Genomic DNA, 12,565 nt, shown 5'->3' with positions numbered 1-12,565 from the left:
CACACACACACACACACACACACACACACACACACACACACACACACACACACACACACACACACACACACACACACACACACAACTAATTTGTGAGATGCTTATTACCTCCTCATCTTTCCTCTGTCGTCTCATAGATCACTCTCTCAACCATTTGAGTTTCATCTCCCCCGCCCTCCATCTAGAAGTCATGGGAGCTCAGCGTGCGTGGCTCTAATCTGATAGAGCACTCGGGGACCTTCCCTCCAGATCCCCTGTATCATCTCTCATTCTGCCAATTCAATAAAGACATGGCGGCCCGTTGTTACGACGGACATGTACGTGTTGCCAGGGCAACGACATGACATTATCGATGCTGGTTCGATTTTTGACGTGAGCGTCAATTATGGGACGTGTAATTATGCGCGCGTGTGTGTGTGTGTGTGTGTGTGTGTGTGTGTGTGTGTGTGTGTGTGTGTGTGTGTGTGTGTGTGTGTGTGTGTGTGTGTGTGTGTGTGTGTGTGTGTGTGTGTGTGTGTCTACAGCCTCCTTATGTATTTGGCTTCCCTTGTAAGTGGGTGAATATGTGCTTATTCTAGTGCTTTTGTCCGCCTATGATATCTATATTTAGGTGTATTCTCCCACTCTCATACAGTAATAGGTCCGTTCAAGATCTCCGGATAGGCTGGCATTGTGGGTCTGGGGCTGGCTGTCAGTCTGACCTTCTAACTCTCCGTTTGGCCCTTGTCTATCATGTCTTTCACTGGCTCTGACTGCTTTTGTCCTGATCTCAGACCACCTCTGCGAGAGCGAAAGAGGAAAGAGTAAGAGAGAGCGACAAGAAAGAAAGAAAGAAAGAGAGCGACAAGAAAGAAAGAGAGAGAGAGCGAGCGAGAGCGAGAATGAGAGGGTTATTTTTCCTTCCTAGTCACCGCCTCTTCCTTTCATCCTCAAAGGTTGGGTATGGGATTTGCGAAACGCCAGCAGATTTTGAAAATACACAACTCGAATGGTCCTACCCCCTCTCCTTCAATGCTGACTCTGACTCCACCCATTCCAAGTACATGGACACGCAATCATGCACGAGCGCGAACACAGATGCGTGAGAGCGAGCCAGGCTAGCTAGGTTAGAGTTTAGGGTTGTCTTCTAGTGCTAGGTCCAAATGTGGATTAGCTAGTTAGCTAGCTCCAGTAGCTACCGCAGGATAACAACAAACAGAATCTTGCTCTGGGTCACGAGCTTTGAGTACGTGCACGAAGGGTCACGCGCGGGGAGCGGGGGAGGGGGAGTGCAGTACGACCGTTTGATTGACGTACTTACTGTCCAATGCCGCTCGGTGGTTCTGGAAATCATTGGCTGGAGTTTTTCGAGCCCTGCCCGTTCCACAGATGATTGACTTGTTTAATTTTCATGTCAGTACTTATAACTCAGTGGCTGTAAGTGGGTTATGATAACGGTTTCAAGTAATTTTGCAAAAATGGCCAAAAAAGAGAATTCCATACCCAACCTTTAACATATGTCATCCTATTCCGCTCCCTAATTAATGCTAAAGCAGGGATATAAAGTGTTTGTTTTGCTATCGGGTTTGATTTGGTTTTTAGTTTTGGACAAGCCAGATAAAACAAACTTGTATTTTATATTCACGCAGATTAGTTCTCTCTGATGTGCTTTCGGTTGGGAACGTTATCGATTTGGCTTAGTTTCTAACCAGAGAAAGAAACCTAGCACATCTGACAAATATGTGTCCTTCCTGCCAACAGATCGAAATGCCATTCTATAATTCACGTCTCTCTCTCTTCTAGGTCCATCTCCGAGTTCCTCTTCTCCTCATCCCCGCTTCTTCTCTGAGCTAACCTCGACCTGCACCTCCTCCAAAGCCCTGTCTTTCTTTCATCCTGCCTCTCCTCATTATGCTCTGTCACTCATCCTTCTTTCGGTTTTTACCTCCAACTATTACCTAGCATTCTCTCTCCCCTGTCCGTGAATGTCCCCCACACACACACACACCATTCTGTCTCCATGCACGACTGACTGCAAAATAGAACCAGCACTACTGTTGCCACCGCGATGTCAAGATCCAAATCTCATAGATCCTGCACTCTGCATTTGTGTGTGTGTCCGTGTGTGCATGTGTATGTATGTGTGTGATTGTGGCAAGTGTTTGCTACCTCTGAGTGCATGTGCAAATATAACAATTTGCAAGGCAGATAGAGGAAAATGATTTAAATACAGTGTGTGTGTGTGTATATGTGTGTGTGTGTGTGTGTGTGTGTGTGTGTGTGTGTGTGTGTGTGTGTGTGTGTGTGTGTGTGTGTGTGTGTGTGTGTGTGTGTGTGTGTGTGTGTGTGTGTGTGTGTGTGTGTGTGTGTGTGTGTGTGTGTGTGTGTGTGTCTGCCTAAGTGTAAGTGTGCTCCAGACGTGTGGGGACCTAACTGCTTTGAGTGCCTGGTCGGGTCCATTGTGTGTCTGTGTGTGCGTTTTTGTGTGTGTCCGTGTGAAATTACATGTGTGAATCACCCAGCCTGTGTTTCTGACTCCGCCTCCTGGGATGGATGGCTGTGTGGCTAACAGCTTAGTCCTCATTAAAGTCCTCTCCAGCTGTTTGTGTGTGTGCGTTATCATCATACACACAAAAACACAAAATGGCGGGACACAATTCTTTTCCTTCACAATGGTCACCTTGACTACTTACGATTGCCGCCTCATTACAGCTCGCTGAGACTTTGCCTGGACATGTTCACCGTGACGCATTCCGTCGCAAAATATATATATGTATCAACGTCAGTGTTTTTCAGAAGTTACAATGACGCTAGTAATGACGTCGGAGCATGGTTGGCGTGTCGCAGACGCCACATCGCTAACTGCTGACCGCGTCACGCTACACAGGATACAGAAGCCCGATCCCGCATAACGACGCTCGTAGCCAACGCTACTCCGAACCAACGTATGTGACGCCAACATCGCGTGGAATCTGGAGATATAAAGAGGAGGAGAAATAAAGAGGAGGAGGAGACATATAGTGGAGAAGGAGGAGACATAAAGAGGAGGAGGAGACATCTAGAGGAGGAGGAGACATCTAGAGGAGGAGGAGACATAAAGAGGAGGAGGAGGAGACATAAAGAGGAGGAGAAGATATAAAGAGGAGGAGACATCTAGAGGAGGAGGAGACATAAAGAGGAGGAGGAGACATAAAGAGGAGGAGGAAATATAAAGAGGAGGAGGAGACATCTAGAGGAGGGGGAGACATAAAGAGGAGGAGGAGACATATAGGAAATTTATAAAGGAGGAGACACATGGAGGAGGAGACATAGAGAAGGAGGAGACATGAGGAGGAGGAGGAGGAGGAGGAGGAGGAGGAGACACAGAGAGGAGCGTTAGAGGGAGGAATATTGATGGGGTCTGACTTCCCTCTCCGTCCACTTCTCCCCCGACTGCCAGAGTGTACTCCTCCTGAGGTATCATTACCAGCTCCACCTGCTTCCCACTGTCCGTTGCTGATCCAAAACACCACCCTACCCCACCCAGCCAGCCACACATGCACGCGTGAATGCACCTCCGCTGGCACACACACACACACACACGCTAGCGCAAACAAACACACACACATATACAAATACACACACACATGCAGGCAAACACAAACAAGCACACACAAAGGCATGCTCTCACACACACACACACACACAGCAAAACACAAGCACACCCACCCACCCACCCACCCTCCCACACCCATACACACACACGCATATCCACGATCCACTGCGCCGCAACAAACATCGATTTAAATTCGGAAGGAAGGGATTAAAAGAGTTGGAGACAGAACGGGAACTCAAAGAACTGGGCACAGCAGCACAATACATTGTTGCCTTATCAAACACTTTGGGCACACAGACACAGAACCACCAGACAGATAACAGTAAAAAGACAGATTGATGGGAGCGTGCGTATCGTCGGAGGGAAAGAATGAACAGATGGGTAATAACCTTTCAACCGTGAGATGTACGAGTAGCAAAGAACAAACATGATTACTTTAATGGTGGTTTAACTCATTTTCTCTCATATGCCCTTGTGTTTACCTGCCATGACTCGGAGCTAGAGAGACCCCTAGTGGCACGCCTGGGGAACACAGCCAAAACCACAGAGTTCTCTTCCTGACATCACAGCAATTGAATGCAGCTCCCGGCACCGGCCGAAACTATCGGAAGAAAACAGTCGGAGAGGCAACAGAACTGACAAGCTAAAGTGTGTTTATGGCGCCGTAAACACCACAATAGTGCTGTCTGCGTGTGGAGCAGAGAACATGGAAGGAGAGGCAGGGACACATGTTTCTATTAGAAGCCTGAATGCACTGCACACGTTTGAAACATAGCCTTCAGGGACGTGCCCTCCGGTTGAAGGACGGCAGAGCTCTGCGTCGCCTGGACAACAGGTTGTACACGAGCAACAGAGCTCCTTGTTCTGTGGAATAGTGTGGAGGCAAAAGGGCTAACAGGCCACAGGGCCACTAAGTACAGGGCAGTGCCACTCTAGCTGGCATCAAACCCAATAGACAACGGCCTGAACTAGACAAGAAGGAAGGACAATGAGTCATCCTGACTAATGGACTCTAATGGAATCTCTTAAGTTGTGAGAGCATCTTCGCCCCCGGGCAGGGGAGGCAGAGAGGGAGGGAGGGAGAGGGTGAGGAGAGGTGAGGAGAGGGTGAGGAGGAGAGGATAAGGGAGGGTTTGGGCGGTCGCCAAACTAAAATTGGGCGCCTCAAAGTTGTTTCCACTGCTGGATGAGTGACGGCAGAGAAAGACGGTGCTTTAACAATCCAGTCACACCACAGAGAGACGGATGGCTTCAACGAGCAATTAATAAAACAAAATAAATCAAAATCATTAGGAGTTGACACACGAGCAAACACAACTTCTAAATCCCTCACTCACGAGTCATGACAAAATATATTTACCTTGTGGTCAGACAAGGCTCAGGCCATTTCATCAGCCACGTGAACCGGTAACTGCAGGTCATTGATAATGAAAGACTCACCAGCCCATACTCAAGGTGGCAGACAGAGGAGCTTAATAGGCAGGGTGAGGGACATGGTCAATTGTCTACCAGCAGTAGAAAATGCAATGTTTACTCTGTTTACCCATCACAACGGCCTTAAAATTAGATCCTCATGGATTCCTTTTGCGACGTGAATCATGAGTTGCCTAACAACTGGCCCCTCATTCAATTGTAACAAACAGCCCTGTTTTCCCCTGTGAAAGCGGAGAGACATTAAGGTTCAATCTTTTGCAACCGATTCAAGACCAAGGACTCAATATATCCCAGCAGGAACTCTGAGAAGGGGAGGAAGCGAAAAAGGTCAATATCCTACTGGGCACCAATCTCCCAGGGCTACATGCCCATGGCCATGTCCTTTAGCGGGGATAAAAACAGCAGACTAATTGGAAACGTGTTGACAGGGGCCCTCCGTTATTCATGGGGCCCCCACCAACGATCGAAGGAGGAAGGAAGGGCCTGGATGCGCAGGAGCGGCGCTGCATGGAGCGGAACCCGATTACCGATTCAGCTCAGTGTATTCATAGGGTAATGCCGGGATTCACAGAGACAGGTTCCATCGCCGTTAAAAGCAAGATCCGTCAAAACAGGTGAGTGATTATTTAACCCCTCCGAAAGGTTGGTATCATTTCAGCGCCCCCCCCCCCCCCCCCCCCCCACCCCACCGAACGGAAACGTACGTACAACAAGCCCGGTCATTATCGCGAAAATCATAACCATCATGACAGGGAGATTCAAGGTCCCGCATCCATCACCCTGTCGGGGTTCATTACACGGTAACGACCGGCTCCCTGTACATGCCCCAACTCATTACACCCCCTCCTCCCATCTCTCCCCCCTCTCCCCCTTCGGGACGAGCGGCGGCGGTACTCACGTGGTGAAGGCGGGGTTGTACTTGGCGCCCAGGTAGTAGGAGTACAGGTTGAACATGCCGATCATGAAGGCCACGAACACCATGATGAAGATCACCATGAACTTAAAGATGTCCTTGACGGTGCGACCCAGCGAGATCTGCAGCGGCCCGAAGCTCTCGTTGGCCGGCAGGATGTAGGCGATGCGAGAGAAGCTCAGCACCACGGCGATGGCGTACAGGCCCTCCGAGATGATCTGGGGGTCCGAGGGCCTCCACTTGTTCCTGGCTGGAGACCGGGAAAGAGGCCGGTTGAGGGGAAATTGCATCTAAATGCGATGGGATGATTTATATTGGACAGCATGTTGTGTGATGTTTTCATCGACTTCAAAAATCAAAAAAATTCAATTATAGTCCAACATTTTGTCCCACACTAATTCATCGCTTTTTTTGGATTTGGGCGTTGAAAGGAGAACGTTATTTCACAATGTCCTCAAAAAAGAATTCTGTCTGTCTATTCACACAGATCAAAATAAAAAAACCATAAAAAAATAATGTCTATAATGTGTACCGCGACAAACAAATTGTTGCGGTACACCATGAGTAATCATTGTCCTCTTTTCACATGCTTCCTTTACCCAGCGTCGTTTCCTACTTAGATGACATTCACAAGCAGTATCACCACTAACCAAAAACGACCAGTGACATTAAAGAGAACATGGCCTTTGTCTTACTCAATACAAAAAAGCCCCCAGAGGAAATTAGCTCATTATTGTGTGATGAGAACCAGGAGGCCAGCGCAGCAGTGCTGCGGGCTGTCCTAATTAAACCTATGGCGTGTCATGACAGCTTCACGCCACAAGATGACAGCACTGATAAAGGCTCCCTTTAAAAGTTTAAGGGACACTGGGAGCCAAGTGCGCTGTCTTACATGTGCAGCAACAGTAAAGGGGCCTGGCTCAAAGGGATGAACTTCTTAGCGTCGAACACAGACTTTATCATCTTTTAAGGAGCCGCCAGCTTACACTGTGTGTTCACTCTCAATCCATAATACACGTTGTGAATCTGTTGTGTTTTATATTAAGTATTGTTTGGTTTAACTCTGATCCCTCTCTCTCTTTGTCTGTGCCTGTATCTTTGTGTGCATGTGTCGGGGAGGGGGGGGGTTGGTAGTGGAGGAAACACCTCCTTTATAACATCACTATGGTAACAGTGATGGAGTAGTCTTAAGGAAGAAGGACAGTTCCTTCATATGGACCTCAAACCAACTTATTTGATCTGGTCTTATCTGAACCCACTTTACCTCCCCTCCCCTCTGGCTGACTGACCATATGTAATTCATTGCTCTCCATCATTATTGCCTGGAGGGAGTAGTAAAGGTTAGACCACTCTTAATAGCTCCAGCAAAAACAACCTGGTCAGACTTACTGGCCCAGCGTTGACCGTAAACCTCTTGTTCTTCTTAGATGAAATAATAAGCCTTCCATTATTCTAACTTTAACCTTTACCTGGTCGGTGAGTCGGGGTATTGTGTGCACCATCAATCAAGTGTGTGTGTGTGTGTGTGTGTGTGTGTGTGTGTGTGTGTGTGTGTGTGTGTGTGTGTGTGTGTGTGTGTGTGTGTCTACAGGGACGCCGAGAGGGGTGGATTTTTGTAAATAAAAATATTCAAGGGGCCCTAGCTGCAATGGCCGGAGTCCAATAGCCCATGGCCTCCCCACTTTCCTGCCTGCTACGTGCCATATTTAAATGTATATTTACCTTAGGCCCTACATGGTGAGGGCCTAAGGTTTTTGAATGTCAGACCGATTCGGTCTTCGGTTGAATAAAAGTCATCCGGTCTAATGTTGGCAGAGAGTAACACATTAGAGAATCAATGACATTCAAATTCATCTTTATCATCATTGTTGTACGTTCCTTTCTTTTTAATCTAAGAAAGAACCGTTGAGACCAACAGTCTCATTTTCACAGGGCTCCTTGAGGAATCTTGAGAAAGACTAGATAATACAAAAACATAACAACTACGGTAATCTCTCACCAAGCCTGCAACCCCAACCTGCAGCTACACAAGATCACTCTCACACCAAGCTGTAACACCACCCTACAGCTGCACAAGATCACTCTCACACCAGGCTGCAACACCACCCTACAGCTACACAAGATCACTCTCACACCAGGCTGCAACACCACCCTACAGCTACACAAGATCACTCTCACACCAGGCTGCAACACCACCCTACAGCTGCACAAGATCACTCACACACCAAGCTGTAACACCACCCTACAGCTACACAAGATCACTCACACACCAAGCTGTAACACCCTAACCACACACATCGCATGAACTAGACCACGTCATCATTTTTGCATCTCTTTTATTCATGCAATTTCTTATTCAGAAATGGATTTTGCCGTTAAAATCCAGTTGAAAACGAATTAATTATCCATCTCGTAATTTGAAAATAAGGAGCGTGAAAGTGTTTTATTCTTTTAAGCCGAATGGGCTCATTGATTACACTTCATTACGATATAGATTTAATACATCTTGGAGGAATCAGTGGATCTGAGTTTCTCTCTGTCAGCATTAGACCAGATTACTTCAGCCGACTTTGTCTGGCAGCAAACTTTAGTAGTTTGTCTGACAGAACACCTTTCCCACAAAGCCAGTTGCTCCCCTAGAGGAACACTATGATTATCTGCAGGTAGATTACAGAGAAGTGTTGGGAATCAGCAATTTTTCTTCACTTTATATCTTTCACACACACACACACACACACACACACACACACACACACACACACACACACACACACACACACACACACACACACACACACACACACACACACACACACACACACACACACACACACACACACACACACACCCTTTCACCCCCCCCCCCACACACACACACACACACACAGATCCACGTGTGTGGCCCCCCTATAAACTCACCCTCCTACCCCCCCACACAAACCCCCACCAACCCACACAGCCTTGCACGCCCTTACACCCACACAGACCCACCCCTTGCTCCCTCCCACCCACCAACCCACACGGCCCCTCCCGCCCAAGGCGGCGTACCGAAGGTAAAGTAGGCCACCTCCTCGGGCAGTGTGGCGCTGCTCAGGTCCTCGTCCGGCACGTGCAGGTCCACGTACAGCTGGGCCTTGGACGCCTTGAGGAAGGCCATGAAGCGGGCCGTGAAGGATGCGGCGAAGATGCTGAGCATGCCGAAGTCCAGCACGTTCCACAGGTGCATGACGTACTCCCGGGGGCCGTCCACCCAGATCTCCTTACACTCGGACCAGATCATGCCTAGGGGGGCGTGAACAGGTACACACATGTTATACACACCAAGACACACACACACACACACAGTTTAAACACACACATACGTTTTACAACACACACACACACACACAGGTGATACAACACACACACACACACTCAACACAGGTAATACAACACACACACACACACACACACACACACACACACTCAGCACAGGTAATACCACACACAATCACATATGCACACACACACACAAACACACGCACAGCTAATGCATAGAGACACACACAGAAGGAAAGCAGTTGTGTGAGCTTTCAAACACCAATTTATGTGTTTGGTAATTCCCTCATAACCTCTCCCCTCTCCGGGTTAACATACTACTTAAATGTGTCGGCTGTTGTTTTATTAATATCCATCGATTCCCTTGTGGAGCTAATCATTTAATATAAATTCATTACTGAACGGGCAGATCGCTGAACCCCCTCAGCCCCCATGGTGCATTCAGCCTACCTATTAAATATACCTCCTTCTGTCTTCATAACACACTCCACTTCCTGTTCCCATTTCCTTGAATCCAACTGGATGCTTGACATTGGTGGCTGACCTCAAGATTGAAGGGGTGATTGTGTCTGAGTGTGTACATTAATGCATGTGAGTGGGTGCCTGTGTGTGTATATATGCGTTTGTGTGCCTGTGTGTTTGTTTGTGTATGTGAGTTTATATGCATCGCTTTGTGTGTGCCCGTGTGCATGCGGGTTTGTGTGTGTCTGTATGTGTGTTTGAGTCTGCATGTGCATGTGTTTGTTTGTTTGTTTGTTTGTTTGTTTGGGCCTGCATGTGAATGTGTGTTGGTTTATGTATGTTGGCCTGCATGTGCGTGCGTGTTCATGTGGATCTGTTCATTTCTTAGTACGGTCCTTCATGCGTGGCTACTTGCGGATTATGTCCATGCATACGAGTGTGTGTGTGTGTGTGTGTGTGTGTGTGTGTGTGTGTGTGTGTGTGTGTGTGTGTGTGTGTGTGTGTGTGTGTGTGTGTGTGTGTGTGTGTGTGTGTGTGTGTGCACGCGTGTGTGTGCTCACGGGTCCAGCGGGAGACTCACCAAGCACCCACTTCATGATGAGCATCTCGGTCCAGGAGAACTGGGTGGTCTTGACCCTGAAGACCTGGCGGGGGTGGTCCGTGATGGTCTCGTTGGGCAGGTTCTTGACCCCCTCGAAGCGGTCCGAGGCGTTGATGACCAGCAGGCCCAGGAAGATGGTGAAGGAGACGGCGTGGGCCACGAACTTCATGAAGGGGCTGCGCAGGATCTGACCAAACTGGGGGGGGGGGGCGATGGAGAAGCTCAGTCAATCTGTCCGTCATTTCCACTCAGAATTACGTGTTTTTTTGGCAAATTGGAAAAATACTATAAAGTGTTTTGCCTGTAAATAACAAAGTTAATGTGAACTTTAACATATTGATCTATACATCGAACAGTTTATGTGACTTGTATGTCTATATAGATGTCTTTATGTTAATTACAATCCAGCTGTTTGTTTATCAATCTATCTAGCTATTTATGTCTATTCATCTAGCTTTTTGGGGTCCATCTAGCTTTTTATGTCTACTTATCTAGCTTTTTATGTCCATCCATCTAGTTTTTATGTCTATATATCTAGCTTTTTATTTCCATTTTTGGTCATTTTCACCATCCCCTCAGAATCACTTTCACATCAAATTACGCAACAATCACACACGCACATGAACACACAGCCACACAATCATAAACTCACACACTCACAGGCAGCCAATCCCACACGCACACTCACGGGCACACACAATCGCACACATGCACGCACAGGCACCCAATCCCGAACGCACACACTAACGGGCACACACAATGACACACACGCACACATACACGACACAGGAGGATATCATGATTGTTCATCGTGTGCAGCAATCATTCCAGCCGGCAGGAAGCAGCTGGTGTGCCGGGGTGCCAGCGCGTTGGAGGGCTCTCGGAGGGCTCCTCGTGTTAGCGGACAGCGGAGGACGTTTATGGTAATGCTCCATTCCACCTGGAGCCAGCGCTCACACAATGCTCTGATAAAAATAAGGGTTCCTTATAGGGCTGGGGGTAAACGATTATTTATTAAAGGGGACTTATTATACCACCAGGTGTGAGTGTGATTAGCCTTACAAGCCATTTCGAAAATCTGCCTAATATGACATCACTAATGGGTGTGTCCACCTAGATCTGTGCTGGATAGATCTATCTACCAGCCTACCCAGTGGACTGAAGTAAACATTGCTCATCTATCCAGCACAGATCTAGGTGGACACACCCACTAGTGATGTCATATTAGGCAGATTTTCGAAACGGCTTGTAAGGCTAATCACACTCACACCTGGTGGTATAATAAGTCCCCTTTAAACGATTAATCGGGCGATTATTTCATCGATTAGTCGACTAATCGAATGACTAATTGGATGGTTATCTATTTCTGTTGCTCGATTAATAAAAACCATAATGTATCTCAAATAAATACCAAAAAATTCTTAATAATATACTTTATTTAACAACAGTTTTGCACAGCAAAAAACCTTCTGCTTTACACAAAATAAAATAAATAAAATAGTTTCTCTGTTATACAAAATGAAAGGCCAGCCGTGCTCAAATCTGCCAGTGTGAGTGTGGCCAGTCTGGCCAGGCCGGGCCAATTTGGCCACTTGGGAGAGGTGTGCTACTACGGTACGGGCCGCTACGGTACAGATGCTAATGAGCCGACACGCGCAGTCGCGCACACGCACGGCTACGCAACCTGAGCTGGATGACGTATAGTCCATGCGACGACCACGGACATAATAAAGGCGACGAGCCTTCTTTCCCATTAAACGGTAAACATATATCCAAATAAGCAACAGACTCAGCAAAGTGCGAACTGTGTTCTCTGTGTTGTTGTCCATTGTCCTCGAAAATCGTCGACGGAGAAATTTGACGTCGACGAATTTTTGACGTCGACACGTCGACGTCATCGACGCGTCGCTACAGCTCTAGTTCCTTAACGAACGGGCACGCACACAAACACATATACAGGCCCATAAGCATGTATGCATACAGAGAAGACGCACACACACACACACACACACACACACACACACACACACACACACACACACACACACACACACACACACACACACACACACACACACACACACACACACACACACACACACACACACATCGATGCAGACAGTGCACCACAAACACACACACATAGCAGACAAAAACAAGCACCCAAACATCCACGCACGTACATAAAAAAATGCACAAGTAGGAACACTGCACATATATGACACAAACACTCACACAGACATACACGCAACAAAATAGACAT

At 47.5% G+C, this 12,565-nt stretch overlaps 1 protein-coding gene across 1 annotated transcript in view; it reads right to left on the bottom strand.

Moving 5' to 3' along the window:
• LOC132465756 (short transient receptor potential channel 7-like) overlaps positions 1-12,565 on the bottom strand; it is a 47,426-nt gene that overhangs the window by 13,481 nt on the left and 21,380 nt on the right. Inside the window, 3 exon segments of the mRNA XM_060062511.1 lie at positions 5,907-6,171; positions 8,970-9,203; positions 10,282-10,498. Coding sequence (XP_059918494.1) covers positions 5,907-6,171; positions 8,970-9,203; positions 10,282-10,498 — 716 coding nt within the window.

This window comes from Gadus macrocephalus, chromosome 10, assembly GCF_031168955.1.
Source record: "Gadus macrocephalus chromosome 10, ASM3116895v1".
NCBI lineage: Eukaryota > Metazoa > Chordata > Actinopteri > Gadiformes > Gadidae > Gadus > Gadus macrocephalus.
This window is presented reverse-complemented; position numbering and strand designations above follow the sequence as displayed.